A 27,397-nucleotide genomic window follows, 5' to 3' on the forward strand; every position below is an offset into this window, starting at 1 on the left:
CTTTATCCTTTCCGAGGGAGTCATTTACTTGAGAGTCTGAAACAATGACCTGTCACTCAACTGTTTCCAAATAACCCCGGCGCTCTAGTTGCCTGAGAGTTTAATGTGGAATATAGCGACATTTTCGAGCAAATAAAGTTTAGACTTCATACTTGCAGTAAATCAAAAGGAAAATACAGCGAATGCGGGAAATTTGAAATACAAACTAAGTACTGGAGAAGCTCAGCAGGTCGGCAGCATCTGTGGAGAGTAAAGAGTTAACATTTCGAGTCATATTAAACGTTAACTCTGTTCTCGCTCCAAGATACCGTCTAACCTGCAGAATATCTCCAGCACTTTCTCTTTTTACTTCAAATTTGGAGGGTGGCCCGTCAAAACAATGACTTTCAGTAATTGCTAACGTTAATTAAGTTTGAATAGTCCTGTGAATTGGAGGCAGACCACCCTTTTTTTTGAGATTCCTTCTAGCCTTAAAGATAAGCCACAGCACGTGACTTACTGCAATGTTGCGAGCACATTCCAAGAAAATGTTTTCTGACAAAGTGAAACTCTCAGAACTGCTTTTAGTTTTATAATTGCATCACACACAAAAAAGGTTTCCTGAACTCAATTACGGGCAGCAGTACTCGCCTCTAGATCTTAAGATCAGTTTCAATGGGAAATCCGGGTGATTGATAGCAAGCTGCTTTCGAATCTCCTCTTGCATTCGGTTATTGCTGTCTCTCTTTGCACGTATGTGCTCACGTATGTGTGTCATGTCTGAAGTAAACTCTCCAAGATTAATTGTGCATAGTCCAGCAAACGACAGCTCCACAGACCGGGAATCGCAGGTCAGTAGAAAATATGTTCCCAATCTGGTTGCAATTCCGCAGTGTCCCGGCTGACTATCGCTTTTTGTTCGAAAGCACATTTTCAAATCAAAATCGCATGTTTGAACTTTAGGACTTTGGAAGCGATAACAAGAGGCTTCGGAGAAGAGAGAAAAACCGAATTGCCGCGCAAAGAAGTCGGAAGAAACAGACGCAGAAAGCAGATAAACTACACGAGGTAAAATGCAGAGGAACAGATCTGGCAGTAGTCGGGCCTTTGAATTTTATCTCCTTCATAACAGTATGCAAATAGTGATTAGCAATAAAACTAATCGTTAGTGAATACGGTGCGGTTAGACATAACAAAATGTTGTTATCAAAAATTAATTTGCACTTCTTGGCATTTTTTGATCCTTAGATACGTAACCTTTAATATTAAAAATAAACTCTATTGTGATTATCTGGTCGTCAGTTATTTAAGTAAACTTCATCAAAATTGTAAAGCTGAAACGTGAAATTTAAGTAGACAAAACAATACCCTGAGTTCATTGACTGTTTCTGAGATTTGCTTAAACATTTCCTGCTAACCTGTGAGGAATTTTCTTGCATCTGATTTACGGTATCTGGACTGCACATTTGCAAACCACAGTATTTAAAGATTCATGGGAGAGAGTTAAATGCAAATCGAGCTAGGTTTCTGAGTAATAAAGCCTAAGATAGCCTTGTCCCTGTAGCTTAATTGACCTGATTCGCCTCAACTAAAGATGTGACCGTTTGGGGCAAATGTTCACAGCTACATCACTCGTACTCAATAGTCAGTTAAAATATCCTGAGCTCTTCACACCTTCTGTATCAGTTTATACAAGCTTTGTCTTCTCTGATTCCTTATCCAGCTTATAGTATTTATTCAAAATTAAATGTAGTACTGCCTGGCAATAACGTTAACAAGTTAGTTGGAATTGTGAAGCATATAGTCCTATTTCCTTTGTGGATTTAACAAAAATGCAATTTCTTAGAAATGTATGCTGATCAGAGTGATATCTTCACTGATGCAGGAATCTTTCATCTTTTTCGCTTTTGTAACCATGTGAATCATTTCCAGATCTGCTAAAGCGTGGGTTACAAATAGTATATAGTTTAATATAAGATATGCTCACAATCAATATGAAAACCTTATTACTCTTGTTAATCATTCTTGGCCATTAATGACAAAGTTGGTAGTCAGGTTCAATTAGGATAGCAAATGGTGTGTTTGTCTTCATCACAGAAGTATTGGAGAATAAAGTAAAGAAATCTTACTGCAATTGTATTGGACTTTCATGGGACTGCAGTTTTAGTCTCCTTAACTAAAGAAGGATTTACTTCCCTCTAAGAATGCAGCAAAGGTTTACCTCTGACTTAAAAATCAAGGTCATTATATTTGTAGACCTTTTATCTTTGTGAAGTATTTAAACATGTGGCAATGTTAATTAGTGGTTCGTAGCTTTAGTAACAAGGAATTCTGAATACTAATCTAAGTAGGGCATCTTTATGTACCACTTCCACAGAAATTAGAGCACAGAAAATGATTATTTGGCTCATCTAGTCCATGTTGCATTCAGTTTTCCTGTCATGTTTCTCCATCTCAGTTTGTCAACATATTTCAAATTACTTCCCATATATTTGTCTAACTTCCCCTTAACTGTCTTGAACCTGTTTCATTGAACCATTTCTGTGATGTGAAAAGTTCCATATTTTACCCATTCACGGAACAAAATGTTTTCTTCTAAATGTCTTTTCGATTACTGTCTTATTCTTAATTTTGGTTGCCACAAATTTTGGAAGCTTTTTCTTCATATTAGAATTAGGTTTATTGTCACATGTATTCAAGTACAGTGATGCAGGAGTACAGTGAAAAGTGTACAAATTTGCAATTCTTCAGTCATCTTAGGTACAAATTTGCCATCTTAGGTACAAAGGTACCTAGGGACAAAATCTTATGTATAAAGGAGAAAATAAAGAAATAAAATTAAAAGTTTAGCATTACAGTTTTTCTTAAGTGCTTAGCCATGGGCATTCACCCCAGAGACCATCACCAGCATGAGTCCCTTCGCTGTACTATGCTACAGAACTCTGTTGCTATTCTTCAATGCCATCTTGCCTCTTCCAATGATGTCGCTGCCATGAGATCACACTGGGATGGATGCTATCCACAGAATGTAAGTAATGTTAACATATTTTTTAAAAAGCAGAGAAAGAAACAAAGTATAAAAGCAGGTGAAGGAGATGAGTCTGTCCAGAGCTGGGCTCCATCTCCAATCCATGCTGTGCTCTGACTCTGGTCCATGCTGGGCTCCAAATTGGGATCTACACCAGGCTTCACCACAAGTTCGCACTGGACTTCTGCACTGTCTACACTGGTAAACCCTTTAACACATTTAATAATGTCAATCAGGTCACTCCTCGCCCCTCTCATTAAACAAGGAAAGATGCCAAACCCCACCACCACCACCAATGTTTTCCCATGTTATGATCTCCGAAGCTTTGTTAATGCATGGGAGGGTAACCTGGAATGTAGCACAGGATAGAGTTGCTAGTTGGATCATACTTGTGAAGCTTCCTTTGTCTTCAGAGCTACTTTTGATAAATTCCAATCCATCCCAAAAAAACTACTAATTGGCCGTCTGCTATTTACTCTTTCTTCCATTATAACATACTAACTGAATGAATGAATTTGTTCTGCTAATAGGTTATCAATCTGAAACATTAACTCTGCTTTTCTCCAAATATTTGCTTGTCTTGCTTAGTATCTTCAGTGGGGTTTTTTTCATTTCTGCTGTTTATTTTTATATTCAGTTAATTTACTGTTTGATTATTTAATAAATAAGATCTCACTTCAGTTATTTTTCTTTGAGAATTTATCATCCTTCGAATTTAGACACCTTAAAAGATGTAACATGACAAGTCTTAAACTTTTAATTATGCACATGTATCTTCTCTTACTTTACCTATGTAAAATCAGGACAAAATACATTTTCCTCAAAGGGCATCTTTAATATTGTAGTATAGATAAAATGTATAATTAATATTGTAATAGAAGCAAAGGAATCTCCCACTTCCAAAGCTCATTTAGAAATATAATTTTTCCAGTCCTTTATGGAATTTGGCCATTACCTGCAAGACCAGCATTTGGGAATTCCAGAACTTAACCCCACAACAGTGAAGGAACACCAATATATTTCTTAGTCTCAGTTGTTTGTGTAACTTGGGGAAAGTTTGCAGGTGGTGGTGTTCCTATAGTGATAATCCTGTCCTTGTTCTTCTTGGTGATCCTCTTCTTGGCATTTCTCTTTGGATGCAGATTTTAGGAATATTGTCCTCATTGGTTTCAGGCCTGCAGTTTCTCCAGCAGTAGGTGCAGGATGAAGGTGTTGTCACTGCTGAGAACAATTGAATTGATACTTCTCTTCCAAGCTGGTTCTTGACTTGTAAAGATCTCTGTAGCACTCCTACTATAGTATCTCTAAGCATCTATCGCTTCTCACTGTCAGTGGTCAATGTGACATGCAGAGGAACTTCTTCAAGGAGTTATTTGTGTCTGGGGCAACAATAAAAGAAGGGCAATATATTCCAGTCTTGATGGTGTGTGACAACAGGGAGGGAGGGATCTTGCAGCTGGTGCTGTTCTGGTGTTGGTGATGGTGCTTTTTATCTTCCAAGTGATGGACATCATAGATTTGGAAGTTGCTGTTAAAGGAATTTTAGAAAGTTTCTGCAGTGCATCTTTCAGCCAATATGCATCAGTGTTAGAGGAGTAAATGTTTAAGGTTGTGTATGAGGTATCAAGCAAGAAAGCTGCTTTGTTCTGAATGGTCCTGAGGTTCGTGAATGTTGTTTAAATTCATCCATCAGGCAAGTCGGGAGTATTCAGTGACACCCCTATCCTGTTTCCTGTGGATGATGGACAGGTTTTAGGGAATGAGAAAATGGATTATTCACACAGAATTATCAGTTTATGATCTGCTTGTATAACAACAGTATTTATGTGGCTGGTACAGAGCAGTAGAGTCATAGAGATGTACAGCATGGAAACAGACCCTTCGGTCCAACCTGTCCATGCCGACCAGATATCCCAACCCAATCCACTCCCACCTGCCAGCACCTTGCCCATATCCCTCCAAACCCTTCCTATTCATATACCCATCCAAATGCCTCTTAAATGCTGCAATTGTACCAGCCTCCACCTCATCCTCTGGCAGCTCATTCCATACACGTACCACCCTTTGCGTGAAAATGTTGCCCCTTAGGTCTCTTTTATATCTTTCCCCTCTCACACTAAACCTATACCCTCCAGTTCTGGACTCCCCGACCTCAGGGAAAAGACTTTGTCTATTTATCCTATCCATGCCCCTCATAATTTTCTAAACCTGTATAAGGTCACCCATCAGCCTCCGACGCTCCAGAGAAAACAGCCCCAGCCTGTTCAGCCTCTCCCTGTAGCTTAGATCCTCCAACCCTTGCAACATCCTTGTAAATCTTTTCTGAACACTTTCAAGTTTCACAACATCTTTTCCGATAGGAAGGAGACCAGAATTACACGCAATATTCCAACAGTGGCCTAACCAATGTCCTGTACAGCCACAACATGACCTCCTAACTCCTGTACTCAATACTCTGACCAATAAAGGAAAGCATACCAAATGTCTTCCTCACTATCCTATCTACCTGTAACTTCACTTTCAAGGAGCTGTGAACCTGCACTCCAAGGTCTCTTTGTTCAGCAACACTCCCTAGGACCTTACTATTAAGTGTATAAGTCCTGCTAAGATTTGCTTTCCCAAAATGCAGCACCGCGCATTTATCTGAATTAAACTCCATCTGCCACTTCTCAGCCCATTGGCCGATCTGGTACAGATCCTGTTATAATCTGAGGTAACCCCCTTCGCTGTCCACTACACCTCCAATTTTGGTGACATCTGTAAACTTACTAACTTTACCTCTTATGCTCACATCCAAATCATTTATGTAAATGACAAAATGTAGAGGGCCCAGCACCGATCCTTGTGGCACTCCACTGGTCACAGGTCTCCGGTCTCCAGTCTGAAAAACAACCCTCCACCACCACCCTCTGTCTTCTACCTTTGAGCCAGTTCTGTATCCAAATGGCTAGTTCTCCCTGTATTCCATCATTTCTCTAGCTTCCCACAGAGTTCTCGGGTACACCTGACCAGGTCCTGGGGATTTATCCACTTTTAACCATTTCAAGACATCCAGCAGTTCCTCCTCTGTAATCTGGACATTTTGCAAGATGTCACCATCTATTTCCCTACAGTCTATATCTTCCATATCCTTTTCCTCAGTAAATACTGATGCAAAATATTCATTTAGTATCTCCCCCATTTTCTGTGGCTCCACACAAAGGCCGCCTTGCTGATCTTTGAGGGCCCCTATTCTCTCCCTAGTTACCCTTTTGTCCTTAATATATTTGTAAAAACCCTTTGGATTCTCCTTAATTCTATTTGCCAAAGCTATCTCATGTCCCCGTTTTGCCCTCCTGATTTCCCTCTTAAGTATACTCCTACTTTCTTTATACTCTTCTAAGGATTCACTCGATCTATCCTGAACATATGCTTCCTTCTTTTTCTTAACCAAACCCTCAATTTCTTTAGTCATCCAGCATTCCCTTTACCTACCAGCCTTTCCTTTCACCCTGACAGGAATATACTTCCTCTGGATTCTTGTTATCTCATTTCTGAAGGCTTCCCATTTTCTAGCCGTCCCTTTACCTGCAAACATCTGCCTCCAATCAACTTTTGAAAGTTCTTGCCTAATACTGTCAAAATTGGCCTTTCTCCAATTTAGAACTTCAACTTTTAGATCTGGTCTATCCTTTTCCATCACTATTTTAAAACAAATTGAATTATGGTCATTGGCCCCAAAGTGCTCCCTCACTGACACCTCAGTCACCTGCCCTCCCTTATTTCCCAAGAGTAGGCCAAGTTTTGCACCTTCTCTAGTAGGTACATCCACATACTGAATCAGAAAATTGTCTTGTACACACTTAAGAAATTCCTCTCCATCTAAACCTTTAACACTATGGCAGTCCCAGTCGATGTTTGGAAAGTTAAAATCCTCTATCATAACCAACCTATTATTCTTACAGATAGCTGAGATCTCCTTACAAGTTTGTTTCTCAATTTCCCTCTGACTATTAGGGGGTCTATAATACAATCCCAATCAGGTGATCATCCCTTTCTTATTTCTCAGTTCCACCCAGATAACGTCCCTGGATGTATTTCAGGAAATATCCTCCCTCAGCACAGCTGTAATGGTATCCCTTATCAAAAAGGCCACTCCCCCTCCTCTCTTGCCTCCCTTTCTATCCTTCCTGTAGCATTTGTATCCTGGAACATGAAGCTGCCAGTCCTGCCCATCCCTGAGCCATGTTTCTGTAATTACTATGATATCCCAGTCCCATGTTCCTAACCATGCCCTGAGTTCATCTGCCTTCCCTGTTAGGCCCCTTGCATTGAAATAAATGTAGTTTATTTTATTAGTCCTACCTTGTCCCTGCCTGCCCTGACTGTTTGACTCACTTCTGTTCTCAGCTGTACCCGTCTCAGATCAATCTCTTTCCTCACTATCTCCCTGGCTCCCACCCCCACACCTTACTAGTTTAAATCCTTCCAAGCAGTTTGAGCAAATTTCCCTACCAGTACATTAGTCCCCTTCCAATTTAGGTGCAATCCGTCCTTCTTGTACAGGTCACTTCTACCCCAAAAGAGATTCCAATGATCCAAAAATGTGAATCCTTCTCCCATACACCAGCTCTTCAGCCATGCATTCATCTGCTCTATCCTCCTATTCCTACCTTCACTAGCTCATAGCACTGGGAGTAATCCAGATATTACTACCCTTGAGGACCTCCTTTTTAAATTCCTGCCTAACTCTCTGTAAGGGTCTGGATTAGAGTGGTGCTGGAAAAGCACAGCAGTTCAGAGGCAGCATCCGAGGAGCAGTAAAATTGACTTTTTGGGCAAATGCCCTTCATCAGGAATACAGGCAGAGAGCCTGAAGGTTGGAGAGATAAATTTATCTCAGCAGATTTAGCAGGATGTTGTGTGGAATGAAGCAGGTTAACTATGAGGAGAGGCTGAATAAGCTTGGGTTGTTTTCTTTGGAACAGAGAAGGCTGAGTGGGGAAGTGACTTAAGGTGTATAGTATTATAAGGGGCATGGACAGGGTGATTAGAAAGCAGTTAAAGGGTCAGTTGCATGGATGTCCTCACCGCAGAAGTCAAAATGCAACCTCAGGACAGGGAGAAGATGCTATGGCCAGTGTAAATTTATCTGAATTTCCACTGTTGATGAGGTCCCACATGGGTGACTGATAAACTGTGAATGTGACCGTCGCTGTGAATGTTTACAAATTTGAGTATCTCCAGACTGGATCTTGCAACATTCATAATATCTCTCAATTTGTTTTCCACTGTTACCTAGGGGTGGTCACTGAGGCTCTGTATTGCAACAGATCTTAACACCTTTCACTTTTTTGCCAGATAGAAGAAGGTAGAACAAGCACATAGCTACATGAGGATTACAGGCTTCCCTATGGTACAAAACATCATTGACTCCATGCATACTGCTTCGTGGGTGCCATATGTCAACTGTAACATGCATTGAATGGATTTCACTCCCTCAACTTCCAGCTGGTTTGCAAGCAAATGCAACGTGCAGTCTCATGCAGGTCAGTGGCCGGTGTCCTGGCCACAATCCACTTGGCCATGTACATTTAAGCTGCAAGGACAAATTAGAGGGCAGCTACTATGCTAACTAGAAGCATAGAATCAAAGCATAATTAAGCGCTGTAATTTCACCCCGATCTCTATACTGGATCTCTGCAGCAGAACCACCCTTTCCCCATAGGCTAGCATTTTTTTTTCTACACCTACAAATTCAGTGCAAGTTTTAAAAGTTAGAATCCACCTACATTACACAATCAGGCAATGCATTCCTGATCCTTGCCACTCACTGCACAGAAAGATATTTTCTTATGCCACCGTTTTTACTTCTTAATCAGTAACTTAATCAGTTTTTTTAAATTGATGTCCTCTGGTTCTCAACCCTTCTGCCAATAAGAACAGATCTCCCTAGCCATAAGACATAGGAACTGAATTAGGGCATTCAACCCACTGGACCGGCTCTGCTCTGCTTTTCAATCATAGCTGATATGTTTCTCAACCATGTTTTTCTGCCTTCTCCCTATAATCTTTGTTCCCCTTACTAATCCCAACACTGACCCCTGCAAGACTCCACTAGTCTCCACTGGCAGCCATCCTGAAAAAAAACCTTTAACCCTATGCTCTGACTTCTGCCAGTCAGCCAATCCTCTATCCATGGTAGTACCTCGCCCCTAATACCATAGACTTTTATTTTGTTTAGCAGCCTCCTATATAGAACCTTGTTAAAGGCCTTCTGGAAATCCAATAGGTCATATTCTCTAGCTCTCCTTTGTCTAACTTGATTGTTACCTCTTCAAAGAATTCTAACAGATTTGTCAGACAAAACTTTACCTTGACAAAGCCATGCTGATGCAGCTCTTTTTTTTTGACCATCTACTTCCAAGTATTCCACAATCTTATTCTTAATAATAGACTGTAAATTCTTACTGAGGACTAAAGTCAGGCAACCAGTCTATAATTTCCTGTCTTCTGCCTCCTTCACTTTTTAAACATGGATGTTACATTAGCTATTTTCTAGTCCTACTCCAATGATTCCTGAAAGGTCACCACCAATGCCTCTACAACCTCCTCAACTATATCTTTTAAGACCTCTGAAGGAGTAGTCCATCTAGTCCTAGTGATTCACCCACCTTCAGACCTTTCAGCAGTAATGGCAACTGCATTCTCTTCCACCCCCTGATTCTCTTGAAGTCCTGGTATGTTGCTGGTATCTTCCACTGGTACCTAGTTCCTCTGGCATTTCTTTGTTCCCAATTAACTATTTGCATTTTCCATTATGTTTTCCATTTTACATGACATTTTCCAGTGTCCATTTTTGCCTCTCTCTTTCCATTTAGATAAAAACTAAAAACTTGTGCAACCTTTTATATTACTAGCTAGCTTACTCCCATATTTCATATTTTATCCCTCCCTTTATTGCTTTTTAAAATTATCTTCTGCTGGTTGTTAAAGGCTTCCCAATAATCATCTTCACATTGTATCTTTCTTCTTGGGATGAATTTCTGCTGAGCTCCCAAATTACCCCCCGAAACCCCTGCCATTGCTCCTCCACCATTTTCCCTACTAGGCTCCCCTTCCAATCAACTCTGTCTGGCTCCTCCCTCATGTCTTTGCTATTGCCTTTACTCAATTGTAATACCATTCCATCTGATTCTTAGCTCCTCTCTCTCAAACTGCAGGGTGAATTCTATCATATTGCGGTCACTGCCCCCAAGGGGTTCCTTCACTTTCGGCTCCCTAATTAAGTCTGCCTCATTAAACGTTACCACATCCAGAATTGCCAGTTCCCTAGTGGACTCTACCACACTGCTCCAAAAAACATGTTGTAGACATTCCACAACTTCCTTCCTTGAGATCTGCTACCAACCTGATTTTCCCAGGGAGGAGCCAGACAGAGTTGCTAGCCAGCCACTGTCACGGGCACCAGAGAATTTCAATTGACATGCAAACCAAGAAGCTTGAATTTATAGTCACAGTTATACAGCATGGAACCAGACCCTACTCTCCAACTCATTTGAGCAGAGTAGATATCCTAAACTGACCTAGTCCTGCTTGATAGCATTTGGCTCATATCCCTCTAAACCCTTCCTATTCATGTACCCATCCAGATGCCTTTTAAATGTTGTAATTGTACCAGCTTCCAGCACCTCCATTTGGCAGCTTGTTCCATACATGCACTATCCTATGCATGTTAAAGTTGCCACTTAGGTCCCTTTTAAATCTTTTCCCTCTCACCTTAAACCCTTACCCTCCAGTTTTTGTCTCCCCTACTCTGGGGGAAAAAGACCTTGGCTATTCACCTTATCTATGCCTCTCATGATTTGATAAATATCTATAGGGTCACGCATCTGCCTCCAGTGCTCCAAGGCAAAACGCCCCAGCCTATTTAGCCTCTCCCTATCTTCCTATTTGCCATCTCAAGCTCTCCAGTCCCAGCAACATCCTTGTAAATCTTTGCTGAACCCTTTCAAGTTGAACAAAATCTTTCCTACAGTTTGGAGACCAGAACTCTACACAGTATCCCAAAAGTGGTCTAACCAATGTCCTTTACAGCGTCAACATGATGTCCCAACTCCAATACCCATTGCACTGACCAATAAAGGCAAGCATGCAAACGTCACCTTCACCCCCAATTTGACTATTTAACTACCAATGTCAATGCTTCTGTTAACAAACTGTTGTAATGCCTCAATGTTCTTCTATCTAGTCATCATGAGTGACTTTGAGGGTAACTCATATAGTTTTAAGCTTTTATCTTTTTCTTTGGGATTATTTATTACTCATAATATGTATATTGCATCACTATTTCTTCTTGCGTTTAGTAACTAATAAACTCTGTTCTCAAGCAAAAACAGAAATTGCTGGAGGAACTCAGCAACAAGCATCTGTGGAATGAAAACAGTTAGTATTTTCAGTCCAGTGACCCTTCTTCAGAACAATCTCTTCTGTTTGGTGAAGAAAACCTGGTTAAATTGGATCATGTGAAATCCTAAATTCCTTTGGTCTGGGAGAAAGACATCCACAAGGGAAAGGAACCTTTTAAAATTAAACTTGTTGCGGCCAACTTAGCAGACAGTTGGTAAAAGGAGACCAAGTTCGCCCCTCCTCAGTTGGGAGCTTAACAATCCGGGGTTTCACCTCTGAAGCCATAACAAATTGGGGAACCTTGCCCTGGGACTGGTTGTAACAATGGATGGACTTTTAGTAGCCAAGATACTAAAAGATGTGTGGCAAAGCCAGATATATGGAGTTAAATTGCAGATGATCTGTTTTTCTTTCTCAAAGGGTTAAAAGACCTACTCCTATCCCTAAGTACCCAAACACCATCTGGTAGCCACCATTGCTGATCCTAAGTTTAATTATATTTATATTTAAATCACCATTTGTAGTGGTAAGGTTTGGAATAGTTGTCTAGGCCTCTGGATTACTAGTTTAGCAACATACTTACTATGCTACTATACCCAATTGTAATGCACTTGCCAATGTACCAAGCGTTGTTGTGTGCCTTCCTGTTAGCATCTTTCTGTAGGGTGTTTCACCTACCTTCTTGTCTGAATTCTCTGAAACAGAATATATGTTGTCTGCCAGTCTGGTATCTAAGTTACCTTTTATGACTTGCCTTGGCTTTATCCCAATCCAAGCCACCCAATTACTGGAGGAAGAATGCCTCATCTTCCACCTTGGGATTCTTCAACCACACAGCATCAATATCGACTTCAGTAGTTTTCAAATTCCAACTCTTCTCCCCCCCCCCACCCACCCACACACACCCCAAACCCCCTCATCCCACACCACCTCATCCAAGATCCAATCCTCCAACTTGGCACCACCTTCTTGACCTGTCTTACCTGTCCATTCTTTTTCCTACCTGTTCATTCCACTCTCCCCACCAACCTATCACTATTACTCCCCCACTTCCTTCCACCTATGGTCTTCCCAGCTACTTTCCACAGCCCCACCCTCCACCCCCTATTTATTTCTCAACCCCCTTCCCCTTCCACATTACTGATGAAGGGCTTATGCCCGAACCGTTGACTCTTCTGTTCTTTGACTGCTGCCTGACCTGCTATACTTTTACAGTGCCACACTTTCTGACTTTAACCCAATCATACCCTATTACCTCATTATATGTGGATATCTGAGCTATCCTTTTCAATATTTGCAATATTTAAGCTAGTGGCTGAGAGTGAGAGCAAGTGAGGATGCTCTACCTTCATTAATACAAAAGCTAAATACCACAGATGCTGGAAACCTCAAATGCAGACAATTCGGGTAAAACTCCGCAGGCCAGGCAGCATCTAAGAGAAACAGAATTCTAATAAAGGATCATTGACCTGAAATCTGAAGAATTTTCTCTGTACTGATGTTGCTTGATCTTTCTCTTCCATCACTTCCTGACCAGGTTACCATTCTTGTGTATCTGAAATTAAAAATGCACAAGCTTGGGTGGTAAACCATCACATTACCTGTCCTACAGGTGAGGGAGAAGTCAATGAGTGAATGTCTTGTTGGATGATGTGTTGACATGGTTGCTAACCTGGTCATCCATGCAAGCTATGTTGGAGGTCAGTGGCTTGTACTGTACGGGTGAGGCAAAAGTTTAAAAGTTACTTTTGAATTATCATCATTGAAAAATGAGTCTTGGAGTGTTGTGAATTGACCAGCTTGTGAAGCTAATGGTACAATTGTAGGATTTGATATTTGAAGATGAAGTCATTAACCATGGGCATTTGTGTGATTGACCTTGCAACATTACATCCACCTTAGGGCTGGACTCCTGACATTGATCATGGCAATCTGCTCCCATTGTCCTGTTAACGAGTCTATCTACCTGGCCTCTTGACCTCTTAGCGCCAGAGAACTTTTCTGCTTCTCTGTCACCAGGGAGTTCAGGACAGCCTCACAACACCTTGGATGATATTTTCTGCGTTATTGAATCATAATTCACTGTATTTCCTGCTTGAATTTTCTGTAAACTGCCAATTCAGAATACACCTGGCCTTTAAGAGTTACCTGCTGAATTGACCAAGCAAGATACTGTACAAATGTGGACTCTACCTGCAAGACACAGCCAATCAGCAATACATTTAACACTTTCTGTGATGTTATCAGGTTAATTATGCATTGTGATAACTGGGCTAGTTTCTCAGCCTTAGTGAGTGTGTAGTGGTGCTGTGGCTGACACCTGGCCACCAGTGCGGTATTCTGTGTCCTTCTGAGGCAGAAAGTCACCCCTGATATGGCAATAGTGCCATGGGCTCCTGCTTCCCAACAACCTATTCTAGTCGAGGGTCACTAGTGGGTAAGATCCTTGAGTAGTAACCAACTGGGCCGTATATTTTCAGTGCTATGGAGAGGCATGTGAATTATATATTTTTGATATGTTAGTGAGTGAGCTAGGTATAAAATTTGGGTTTAAATCCAGTTTAGACAATGTGGTAAAAATATTTCACTGACATAATGGTGCAAAATGAAATGAATGAATAAATTCAACTTGTATTTTACAAAAAATAAGTCAGCACAGCAACACAAAGCTTACTTACCAATAAACGAAAACTTAGATTGTAAAACATACTGCATGAAATAATTAGTCCAATGCTAAATGCTTTTCTAGTTTTGAGATCCTGGTTATGTTATTGATTAGATTTTGACATTTGGGGCAAGTTTGAGTGCTTGTCTTACACACTTGCAGCAGGAAGTCACACCCATTGTCAGTACTGCTTGTGGTTTTTGCAATTTACACAGCCAGTGAGTGAGGTTCCCCATCATCCGAGACTAGGTACACTAACTTGAATATTCATTATTACTTGCTTCTCTCAATTAGAAAGTGAAGCTTTTCAAGGAAATTATGTTAATCCTGCAGTAGAAAACCAAATTAACAATTTACAGCCCCTAATTGCAATGAGTTGCTGTACAGCCATATAAAAGATTGCAGATAATTCAACAATACTGCTGATCCTGGAAGCCCAAAATGAAAACAAAATGCTGGAAATATTCTGGCAAGTCTAACAGCATCTGTAAAGAGAGAGAAACAGAGCTAATAGGCAGAATTTAATGCAAATTTGAAATGAAGGTGGCATTTACTTGGTCAGATGGGTGGCAGGTGGGGACCCTGCTACTCTAACTCCTACCAAGGGTAGGCTCATGGATATCCTTGTTATGCCATTGCCAATTGAGGCCCTTAACCAGGCAATAGCAACGTGCATCATAACTGGAACCTTCTACAAAACACCCCACTCCTGTATTTTTGACATTGTAATCGTCACTTCCCACACCTCTGCTTTCTGACAAAAACCCACAAGCCAGTTGAAACCATTCATATCCATTCCGTATAATAGTTACCACTCCATAATGATTTGTTCAATCCACTTTCCAACTCCGCATCCCATACAGAGCAACAATCACAAGCAACAGCTTTTGGATCAAGGAATGGAAAACATGAAAAGCCACCAAGTTCCTGTTCTTACACTCAAACAAAAACCTTTCACCTTTGTAAATATATCCTCATTACACTTCTAAAATACCTGCTCTAATGTCTTCTTTGCTGTCAAAACTGGTTGTGAGACATACCAAGGAATAGCATTGCTCATCTCTCTCGAGTAATCGACTCCTTGACTATAAATAGCCTCTGATGCCAGGGAACCATGACATTGATGACTGTAGTCAAGGCGTTGCACTTTAATGTGGACAACACCGAGGCAAAATATAGCACAGAGAGATTATGGTAAGGTATGGCCAGCAGGCATCATTCTGCACTTACACCCACCTTGTGAGGGAAACTATAGAATCACTGATGATTCCATACATTTTTGGAAGGAATGATGCATTTTATTCTATGTATCAGCCTTTCGAGGGAGCACGCTGCCATTCAAGGCTGGGAGATATTCAATAGGCAACTCACCTCTCCATTTTCTCTCATAGCTCAGTGGTCGCTGAGGAAAAGGTATAAAAACACTGCCTCTTGTAGATTATTACTATCCTAGACAATGCTCGGTGATTTCATGGCAATGTTTCAGTCTATTGCAAACTTGAGATTGGATTACCAATGATGGAATGATCAAAAGGAGAGTCATACGATACATCCTATAAAGATTGTGTTCCTGCACGCAAAGCAACTTGGCAGAAGCATGCAAGTCACGGGTATCCCTGAAGTCCTAACTAAACTGTTGAAGGGCTGAAGTGGTGATTATATTAGTCCAAGAGTAGTATAATGACGATTTGAGGCTGGTGGTTTGCCACCACGGAATTGTGTGGTTGAAGGATAGCGAGGAAGCTGGTGACCATGCGGGAATGTTGTGGTGAAGACGCATTTGAATGATGGCCAGGACAAACAGTTGGCGGGTTGCACCTGCCAAGTACCCGCTCTGACTCGCATGTCATATGAAACATAAGGAAGAAGAGCAGAAGAAGAGCAGAAATAGACCAGTGGACCCCTGAAACTTGCTCTGCTATTTAATAAGAGCATGGCTGATATGTTTGTTTTTCAAATTCAATATCCCCGTCTGCCCTGATAACCTTTTGATTCTGTTGCCTAACAAGGATTTATCTACATCTGCCTTAAAAAATTGTTAAAGTACTCCTCTTCCACACCCTCTACGGCAGTTCCAAAGTTGCAGAACTTTCTGAGAGAAAAACAAATTCTCCTCCTCTCTGTCCGAAAAGGAAACTCTCAATTTTAAAACAGTGCCCCTGATTGTGAATTCACCCACAAAAGGAAACATCCACAACAGCCAAGCCTGTCTACTCTGTCCTTACAAAACAACCTACTCATTCCAGAAATCAATCCCTTAAACCTCCTTTGAACTGTTTCCAACTTCTTTACTTGCTACATTAAATAAGGGGTCAAATCAGCACATAGTATTCAAGCTATCGTTTCACCAATGTAATGGAAACATAACACCCTTCATTTTATATTTAGTTTTTCTTGTCATGAAGAAAGGCATCCCACCTGCATACTAACATTTTGTGACTCGTGCACTAGTGTACCAAGTTACCTCTGTACCTAAGAATTAATCAGGAATTTGTGTCATCTAGTTTCTGAGGGAAGGGGTGAAGAATTGAAAAGTGGCAATTAAATGAAGTGCAAAACTGAAGTACTGTCAATACTAGAAGTCTGAAAGAGAAACACAGAGAATGTTGGAGAAACTCAGAAGGTGGGGCAGTTTCTGTGGTTTTCTCTCTCAACATATGCTGCCATGTCTGCTGAGTTTGTCCCGCATTCCCTATATTTGTTAGCTCAATTCACCTTATTTATAACAATAGGATGCAAATGCTTGCAAATAAGGTAGTTGCTGCTCCATAGTGAGATTCTGAAGTTATCATTTAAAGCTTTAGGGGAAAATTGAAAAAATGATTCTCAACATCATGTTCATTCTCACTGTATTTTCCTACCTTTCCCATCATTTCCCACACCACACAAAGGAGGATACAATTCCACCTCAGTCTCTAATAATAGAACCTAGCATTTTCTCTCCTACTAACTAGCTTTTAATTAATCTCCTGTTTTGTCTCCTCCTCCTTAAATAGTGGGATTAGCTTTGCTACCTTTCTTTTGTACCATTGCAGAATCATAGGAAATTCTGTAAAATCAATTTAATACAGGTGTTACCTCTGCACTTACATCTTTGAAAACTTGAGGAGGAAAGCCATTACATCTTGGAGATTTGATGACTTTTTGTGCCTTTAATTTTTCCAGTATTTTTTTTTCTCATGAATACCAATTTCTGACTCATGCTAGCTTCTTAGATTCAGACTGTTTCCAGAAAGTTTCTTGTGGCTAGTACTGCAAAGAAAGATACCAAGTATTTGTAAAATGGCTTTGTCATTTACTAGTTCGTTCTAAACTCTGCTGTTTTTACTGAAAGGACCTGTTTATTTTCACTACTCTCTTCCTTTTCATGTATCTGTGGAAAGATTTGCAATGTGTTTCTTGTCGGTTTTCACACATTCTTTTTCCCTTTATCAATTTTGTAGTGAGATCAAAACAATTGTGAATGTAACAAGGGGGTGGGGAACAGAATAATGAACAAGCAATTTAAAAAATTGTAGAAGGAGAGTAGTGTGGATCTTGCAGCTGCTCCTGAGTTGGAGGTTTTCCTTGGGATTTTCCCCTCTGGTTTTTCTAGAGCAGGAGAAAATTTTTCATTTAAAATTTTTCTTGTAACTTTTATAGTCCAAAAGAAAAAAAAAGTGAGGGCGGAGAAATTGGATTACACAGAATTTGTTGGAGAGACCTGTCCATGTGTTTGTCTAGGTGTTGACAGCACTAGAGAGAGAATGCTTTTACTGTTGCACAGAACTATTTTTCATTTGCTGGGAATTTCAGCTAAGTGTTTTTTTTTTCTCTTTTGCACGTTTTAAATTTAAAATCTGTGGTAAGGGAAGAGTAGTTTTTTATTGAGGAGAAGTTCTTTTTAGAACTTCTTTTAGGCCTTATCCTATAGGATATAGTTTTTAAGTTCTCCCTACATTAGTGTTTGTAGACTAATTGCTGTTGACACACTGATTTGAGAAAAGTGGGGTCTTTTCAGTCAAATCTAAGTGAGCAAATTTTAACGGGGAATTATGGCAGTCCATGGCATGTTGTGTTCCTCCTGTCAGAACTGGAAGATTAGAGAACAGTTGACCGTCCCTGGATGCTGTGTCTGCAGGAGGTGTTTTTGGATCCATCTCATTTCAAACTGCTTGGATTGGCTGGAGAGGCAATTAGAGTCACTGAGGAGCATGCAGGAGACACAAAGTGTGATGGTTAATCGTTTTAGAGAGGTGGTTACATTGCAGATTCCGTGAGATAGATGGCTGACTGTCAGGAGAGGTAAGAAGGTAGTTCAGGAGTCTCCTGTGGTTATTTCTTTCTCAAACAGATATACTGTTTTGGGTTCTATTCGGGGGATAGCCTCTCAGAAGAAAATAGGTGGCAGCCAGATCTTGGGCACCAAGAATGAATTATATATTAAGCAGGGTTTGTCAGTGTTCAAGAGGAATTGTTATAGGGCACAGATAGAAGAATTGATTGGCGTAGACTGTTCACAGCGAAAAGGATGACTGTCAAGTGGGAGGCTTTTAAAAGTGAAATAATGAGATTTCAGAGGCGTTATGTTCCTGTTAAATTGAAGGGTAAGGCTACTAGGAGTAAGGGACAATGTATGAGTAAAGATATTGAGGCTCTATTCAAGAATAAGAAGGATCATATATTAGGTATAGGCAGCTGGGATCAAGTGAATCTCTTGAAGAGTCTGGAATCTGGAGGGTGGTTAATGATGTGCCTTTATTTAAGAGGCTGTAAGGAGAAGCCTGGGAACTGTAGACCTGTGAGTCTGACATCAGTGGTGGTAAAGTTGTAGCACGGGATTCCTAGAGGGGATTTACGTGCATTTGGAGAGGCAAGCACTGATTAGGGATAGTCAAAATGGATTTGTCCGTGGGAAATCATGTCTCACAAACTTGATTGAGTTTTTTGAGCATGTAACCAAAAAGATTGAGGGCAGAGATATAAATATTGTTTACTTGGACTTTAATAAAGCCTTTGACAAGGTTCCACATAATAGATTAATTAGTGAAGTTAGATCACTTTGGATTTAGGAAGAGCTTGCCGATTGAATACAAAATTGACTTTATAGTAGGAGACAGAGGGTGAGGGTTGTTTTTCGGGATTGAGATCTGTGACCAGCGATGTTCCGCACGGATTGGTGCTGGGACCACTCTTGTAATTTATATAAATGATTTGGATGAGAATATAGGAGGCATGGTTAGTAAGTTTGCAGTTAACGTCAAAATTAGTGATATAGTGGAGAGTGAAGAAGGTTATCTAAGATTACAGAGAGATCTTTTTTTCGGAAGGTCGGTGTGGACTTGGGCCAAAGGGCCTGTTTCCACACTGTAGGTAATCTTAAAAAAGAAATTGGGCAAATGGGCTGAGGAGTGGCAGATGGAGTTTAAGTTGGATAAATGTGAGATATTGTATTTTGGTACAACAAACAAGGGCAGAACTTGTATAAATAATGGTAGGTCCTGGGTAGTGTTGTAGAACAGAGACAACTAGGGGTTCAGGTACCTGATTCTTTGAAAGTTGCATCATAGGGTGGTTAAGAAGGCTTTTAACACACTTGCCTTCATTGCTCAGATCATTTTAGAATTGGAGTTGGGACGTCATATTGAGGTTATACAGGACATTGGTGAGGCCACTTTTGGGGTACCATTCTGTTCTGGTTGCCCTATTATAGGAAGATATTATTAAACTGCAGAGGGTTCAGTGAAGATTTACCAGGATGTTGCCAAAACTAGAGGATTTGCATCATAACGATGGGATGTATAGGCTGGGGCTTATTTCACAGGAGTGTAGGAGATTGGCATTATAGAGGTTTATAAACTCATGAAAGGCATAGATAAAATGAATAGCAGAGGTCTTTTCACTAGAGTGGGTGAGTTCAAAACAAAGGGGCATATTTTCAAGGTGAGAGGAGAAAAACTTAAAAGGGACCCGAGGGGCAACCTTTTCACATAGAGGGCGGTTTGTATGTGGAATGTCAGAGGAAGTGGTAGATGCTGGCACAGCTACAGTATTTAAATGACGTTTGGCTCGGTACATGAATTGGAAAGGTTTAGAAGGATATGGGCCAAATGCAGGCTGGTGGGACTGCTTTAGTCTGGAAAACATGGCCAGCATGGACGAGTTGGACCACAGGGTCTGTTTCCATGTTGCGTGAATCTGTGACTCTATAATAATGTCTGTTTTGAGGTTCTCTGTTCTCTGAACTACTTTTTGGTGTTGAGAAGGAATCATAGCTGAATAAAGAGTTAAAGCATCTAGTGGAAGTTTTGGAGGAGTTGGAAAAAAAAATGTAAAACAGTATTTTATAGAGGTAAATGTGGCCTCCTTGGCTATCTTTTAACTGAAATGGTGATCAGGGTCATCTCCGTTCACCCAGGCGATGGCCACAATATCTCTAACTCAATTTTCTGCTCTGTGGGTTTCCAAAAACTGGTGTAACAGCTTTGGCAGGGAGCTTTCACATATTCAGCTGCTCAAAACCATCTCTCAGAAAGCATGGTTCAATAAAACCGCTTTAATTCTGGCTCTGCCCTGATAGATTAGCTTTTCATGAAACCTCAGTTCCATTCAATATCAGCTTGAACAAAGGGTCTCTTCCAGACTGGCTGGAACCAAATTCCAGTTACCGACCTCATTAATAATTTTGGCTATCTGTTTAAATTCTTTGCTCTTCCTGGAGTCGCTGTATCTGTTACAATGTTTTAATTCAAGGCTTAGCCTACAGTAAGCAAACGGACTTGGCCTCACAAACAAACAAAGCTTGTATGGTGTGTTTTTCCCTTTTACCAAAAGCTGTCTCAAAGTCCACAAGTCATTTCCAGCTCAATTCAAAATTGATAAAATAAAAATAATGAAAAATCAGCAAGGATTCTAACAATGGTCCATCACCTCTGTTCCCTCACTGAGTGGGGGAATGCATTGATTTAACTGGTCGTCTCCGTTTTCTGATATCAATGTAAAATGACCACCAACTGGACTTTTAGTAATGGAAATTGGCTACCTATTTTCTAGGAGCAGGTAACCTCTTCACTTTCAGTCCTATTGTCAAAAACACATCCCAAGGATTTTGCTGCCTATTTCACTGACCCTGCCTCCACTGCTGTCTGGGGAGTAGAATTCTACAAGACTTAACCCCTTGAGGAATAAAACATCTCCACATCTCCATCTTCAATGAGAGATCCCTTATTTTTAAACTATGACCCTGATTGTAGTTTTTCCCAGAAGGGCAAATGCTAGTATTACATTAGGCAAGTCGTCTCCTCAGCAACATATGCAGCATTGAAGGGAATGGAAAGAAAGTTCACTGGGCTGATTCTAGGTATGGGGAAGAGCTTGAGTTATAATGGGTTTTTACTTGTTGAAATATAAAAGAATGAGAGATGACCTGCTTGAAATGTGCAACATTTTAAGCAACGTGGGACAGGCTAAATGTAGGAGTCTCCCCTTGTGGGAGAGTCTAGGACTCAAGAGCATAGTCCCAGAATAAGGGGTCACTGATTTAAAACAGATGTAGAGGAATTTCTTCTTTCAGAGGGTTGTGAATCTGTGGAATTGTTCAGAGTGATGTAGAGTCTGGGACATTAAGTATGTTCAGATAGATAGATTTTTAATCAGTAAGGGAAACTAGGGTAATGGGGAAAAGGCAAGAAGGTGGAGTTGAGGATTATCAAATCCACCATGATCTCATTGAACGTTAGAGCAGACTTGATGGGCTGAATGGCCTGCTTTTGCCTTTAGGTTTTATGGCTATAAAAATGTAAGTTTTTTTCTTTTTTCCTCTGTGTATTAGGTTTGATTAAATAACAGTAGTTTTATGTCTTTGTTGGACAGTACAGTTAACAGGTGTCTGTAGTATTAACCTGATACAAGACATGAAAAATGGATGAGTATCTGAAATAGGATTCCATTTCTGCACATCCTGCTAGCGTGGGCATTTGGTCTCACTTGCCACTAAAATGAGCATCTAGAAAGTTTAGTGAAGCTTTCAAACCATATCTCATTATCAACTAATCTCCAAGGAAGTACTGACTGAAAGTTTGTGGGCTCCATTCCTGGTGGTTATGCCAGGATTGCGCCATCAATTTTCTCCAGTGTTGTTTGTTCTGGAGTTTGTAGTCAATGAAAGGGCACCCTTATTAACATGGACTTGTGGGTACCCCAAATGCTATGTCCACCTGCTTATCTGGTGTAGCTAGAATCTGCCAGATATTTAGAAGTGGAGATTTGGGGTGGTCTAGGTAGCAATTCCAAAATTGCATTTGTTGCTCCCTGTTAAAGGGACTAATACTATACTACCTTCTGGGATGCAGTTTTTTCCCTGCTCAGATTGACATCCTCTACCCCACTGCCCTCATTTGTCTTTCTAAAGGGAGGTGTTCGTCACGTGACCGAACATCTTGGCTTCTCAACTGGCTCCATTATGGGTCAGAGAAGATAGAGTCCACAGCACAGAGAGTTCTGGCTTTACCTCCTTCAATATTCAGGTCTTGACATTCCTGAGCCTTTCCAAGGAGTGTTCACCAGAGTTACATTTGGGGTCAATTGGAAAGGCTCAGGAAATTTTGAGTTTGAGCAAATCAGTAGCCTTTTTTTTTCATAAGTGTGGATTCAAAAAATATAACTCAGAAATTGGGGAAGGTTCTGTCCTGTGAAACTACTTATTTTACTATTTTTATCTGTTCCCCTTTTAGTTTAGCTACCCCATCCCCCACTGCCTGCCCTTCATTGTTGTCTCTCTCTACATTTCGTTTTTTTTCTCCGTTTGCATCAGTGAAACTTAATGATTAGCTGCTGCTAATTAGCTAATGGTTATGATCTTATAATTTCTGTCTCCTCAGATTTCTGTCAAATATTGCACACCTTTAGCACTACACTTGCAAACCAATTGCATGAAAGGTATATATGTTTGATAGTAGCTAACCATTTCATTTGGGATTCCATCAAAGTTGCTGGAAGAGAGAGAATTCTCAGACAGTCTTGTCGAAATTAAGTTTAATGATAAATATACTTGAGTTTACCCTTTCTTTTGAGTTCTCCCTATTTAAGATGTGTTTCTCTTTTAACAGGAATATGAAAGATTGGAACAGGAAAATACTGCTTTAAAAAGGGAAATAAGGAAACTTAGTGAAGAAGTGAAACATTTATCAGAAGTGTTGAAAGATCATGAACGCATTTGCCCGCTGATACAGTGTGCCATGAACTTTGTCACAATGCCTCGGCCTCACTCTGATGGACTTGCCAGCTGTTTACCACGTCGTAGTCAAAGCGAAGTCTCTTAAATGGCACTGAAATTGCAAGATTTTATTTTATCACGGAAGATTCTGATACATTGTCAAATGTTGAATGTGTTTGATTGTTTTTTTTTGATGCAGAGTTGTGAGGACATTATTTATGAGATGTTGGACCATATTACGAACTACATGATGCTGCTGTGATCCTGTGCACTGTAATGTCAAGTCTAAAGACACAGACAAACTTATAAGGATATAAACAACATGGAGTATGGTGAGACTTGTGGAAGAATCTGACAAGAAGTTGGAAAGGACGAAAATTATATTGCAAGCAACTCATTCTTTTATCCAGCTCCAGAGAGGTGTGGCAAGTTTTTCACTAGATGCCACTGCATTGCTAATTAATGGAGTTGTTAAATGCCTTATTATGTCACAATTCACCTCATCAATATTCAGATTCCTATCTTAACTAAATACTTGATGCCTCGTTTTTTTCAATGTATTTTGCTAAGGACATCAGAGAGGGTATATGACAACTTCAGCTTGCTATTTGGCAGCAACATCTCAGGGCACATTCTATGCTCACCATATTCACAGACATTGACATCCAATATGTGCCAGTCTCTAGGACTCCTAATGGCACATCTCCAATCCACTTACAAGACTCTTCAGCACATCATTACTGCACCTCAGGCTGCACTGGCATCTGTCACTTCAATGCTGCTGCAAGGACATTGTACATTCAGGGAAATGCACCCAGCTCATGGACTGGGCCAGGTTGTAGCTCCAGCCTGTTTGCTTCCTGTTACAGTGATCACTCAATCTGAGCCTCTCTGAATGCTCTTAATATCCCTGTCTTGCACTGCTTTGCCTTCCCTTTTTGCACCGTGTTCCCTCCGCCAGCGATACCAGGCTTATAGTGTTGCTGTATTGCTTTGCCATTTAGTACAGACACAATGTCAGGAAAATTGTCATGGAAGTCAGCAATCCTCAGTTAAGATAAGAGTGGTAGCTTTATCTCAGGGATCCCAGAACAATAAGTCAAGGGCAGCCTTTGATATCAGTCCACTGGCTTGGACAGGGTCGGTCAACCATTGGGGGCCATCAGGGTGTAATAAGTGAGGAGCCAAATGTCAGGCGGGTCACCCACCTTGACTATCTCTATCCTACTGATGGCTTTTGTCTTCCTGGATTGAGAGCGAGAGAGATGATTGTGGAGATCCATTAATGGAAATGAAAGCAGGTGGCAAGCTTCGGGGAGGGAGCAGAGAGCTATTGCTTTCAGAGATTGGAGTGGTTGAAAGTAAGCGGATGAGAGAAGATGTTGCAGGTACTTGAGAGTAGCAGAGCCTTGATAGGCATGGGTACAGGGATAGAGTGAATATGTGGTACAAAAGAGAAGCTGGTATCACTGATACTCACTGTGTGGAGAAGCACCTTCCTACAAAGCTGGGCCATTCACCAGATGGCTGAGACTGCACTGACCCAGGCTGCAACCCAGAGCAGTCTGGAATGGTGTGCTATTGTGGCTTCCTCTGCTGGTCCCAATGGAAGAGGGCTGTGCACTACCCCTTCCAGTAGGACATACAAGTCCCAGCCCAGAATGTGGGTGCCCATTTTCCCTTGCTTGTCATGTCCAAAGCACATGTCAGAGACCATGCAGGGCATGCTGCTGTGATCCATTGCTATCCTTGCATAAAAAAGACAGAATCTGAGAGTGGTTTACTTGGTGATTTGAATGGATTATACACTCATTGACTTGCAGCTAGAAACCATTATTTCATGAAATGTAGCCCTGATGTTATAACTGACCTTTATACTATGACTTTACACACTGGTTCCTCTGAAACATTTTGGGTATTATCATTTGAGCACCTAATAGTCATTGAATGTTTCTGTCTGTTAAATACCGTGAATAGTGTTATGAAGTTGAAGGCAGGTACTGTACCTTTTAAGAGAGTGTGAATGCTGTGTTGCACTAAGAGTTTACAAGCACCTGTCATATGACTAACTAGCAATCTCAAAGTGTACTAAAAAATTGAAAATATGTAACATTTAGCTGTGAAATAGATACCTGAGTTGGTTGCTGTTTTGACAACAATTTGAATCTAGCCAATTGGTTTAAATTATGTCCCAGATACTAAAGCCAATTGTCATAGAGTCATAGAGATGTACAGCATGGAAACAGACCCTTCGGTCCAACCCGTCCATGCCAACCAGATATCCCAACCCAGTCTAGTCTCACCTGCCAGCACCCAGCCCATATCACTCCAAACCCTTCCTATTCATATACCCATCCAAATGCCTTTTAAATGTTGCAATTGTACTAGCCTCCACCACATCCTCTGGCAGCTCATTCCATTCACGTACCACCCTCTAGTTCTGGACTCCCCGACCCCAGGGAAAAGACTTTGCCTATTTATCCTATCCATGCCCCTCATAATTTAAGGTCACCCCTCAGCCTCCGACGCTCCATGGAAAACAGCCCCAGCCTGTTCAGCCTCTCCCTGTAGCTCAGATCCTCCAACCCTGGCAACATCCTTGTAAATCTTTTCTGAACCCTTTCAAGTTTCACAACATCTTTGTTTTGCCAACCAATGAGATGATCCGATGTTGAGGGGATAAAAAAGATAGGCATTTTGAAAGTCAGACAGAGTAACTGCCATCAAGACAGACCCAAACACAGTCTATCAAAGGTACCTTTTCATATATAAAAAAAAATTCACAATAAAAGAAGGGGAGATCTTCAGCTGGAAGAAGAGACACCAATAACAATAGCCACTGTATGGTTTTGAAATTAAGTTGATGTAATTTTAATAAGTGTTTTTATTGGAACAGTATATTGTTATACAGTTGGAGGCAGATAATCAGTTAAGAGAAAGGGGGGCTTCGAGTTGTGAGTTGTTTAATATTCACTTTTAGAGTTAAGGAATAAATTGATATTACTTTCTTTAAATAGTGGAATTTGTGGTGTTCTCTGTCACTCATACTTTAACAAATTACGAGGTGAGGTGAGCTTTCCTTGGTTTAATTAGCAGAAGGGGTTACCGCCGTGTTGTAACAGTTTGGGGGTTTGGGTCGGGGATTTGGACAGGCTTAGACAAATCCAGTCTGACATATGGACAGATTGAAATAGATTTGGGGTATGAAAGATCCCTGCAAATTTAAACACTTGCCAATTAGTGTCCTAGATCTTTAAATAAAACATAGGTGAGACAATTTGTTTAATTTCAGTTACTTGTGGTTGATTAAATTAAAAGTTAAAGAATTGGATCTTAAAATTGCTAAAGAGGTTCTGGAGTTTGAAGATGATTCCCAAATTTGCAAAGAAAGTTTAGAGAGACAGAAGAAGGCCATACTTTAGAATTAGCAAATAGGTTAGAATTGGGTCTAACCAGGGATAGAAGTAAAGTTGAAATTGTAAGGGATTTAGTCAAACGCTTGTGTGTCAGAGAAGCAGGCAAGTGCAGTAGAGTTAGAAAAACTTAAATTACAAATGAGGCAAATGCAATTAGAGGATAAAGAAAAAGGAAGAAGAGCAGTGAGAGAAGAGAGAAAGAAAAAGAAAAAAGAGAAAGGGAGAGAGAATTTGAACTTTAGAAGTTGCAAATTAGTCAGGAAAGTCAAGTTAACAGGATGGAGATGAAGAGCGATGGTATTGATATATACAAATATGTTAAAATATTGCAGCATTTTGATGAGAAAAATGTTGAAGCCTTCTTTATTTCACTAGAAAAGATTGGCTAGGCAGATGAAGTCATCATAGAACTTGTGGGTAATGCTAGTTCAAACTAAGCTGGTAGGCAGAGCCACTGAGGTATTTGCAGCGCTGTCAGATGAGGGATCAAGAGATTATGAAGATGTCAAGCAAGCTATTTTGGGTGCTTATGAATTGGTACCAGAAGCATATAGACAGCAGTTTAGGAACATAAAGAAGGAACCAGGTCCGACTTATGTTGAGTTTAAAAGAATTAAACATAGTAATTTTGATAACTGCGTGCAGGCCTTAAAAATAGATAAGACCTATGAGGCTGTAAGAGAGATTACTCTGCTGGAGGAGTTTAAAAATGCACTTCCAGAGATGAT

The 27,397-nt window shown here is 40.5% G+C and overlaps 1 protein-coding gene across 2 annotated transcripts; it reads left to right on the forward strand.

The window, feature by feature from the left end:
* The first annotated feature begins 363 nt into the window (after positions 1-363).
* On the forward strand, positions 364-27,397 carry batf3 (basic leucine zipper ATF-like transcription factor 3). 2 transcript variants are annotated; one of them, XM_087991344.1, is made up of 4 exons: positions 364-830; positions 943-1,047; positions 23,147-23,362; positions 23,453-27,397. In XM_087991344.1, the coding sequence occupies exons 1-3, from the start codon at positions 735-737 to the stop codon at positions 23,357-23,359; spliced, it is 414 nt and encodes a 137-aa protein (XP_087847470.1). In that variant the 5' UTR covers positions 364-734; the 3' UTR covers positions 23,360-23,362; positions 23,453-27,397. The 2 variants fall into 2 exon arrangements, with proteins under 2 accessions (XP_087847470.1, XP_043551799.1); XM_043695864.2 differs by having other exon boundaries at positions 374-830; positions 23,147-27,355.

The sequence above is a fragment of the Chiloscyllium plagiosum genome, unplaced genomic scaffold (genome assembly GCF_037043375.1).
Source record: "Chiloscyllium plagiosum isolate Xiang-an unplaced genomic scaffold, Cpla_swu_hap1 HiC_scaffold_10, whole genome shotgun sequence".
NCBI classification, from domain to species: domain Eukaryota; kingdom Metazoa; phylum Chordata; class Chondrichthyes; order Orectolobiformes; family Hemiscylliidae; genus Chiloscyllium; species Chiloscyllium plagiosum.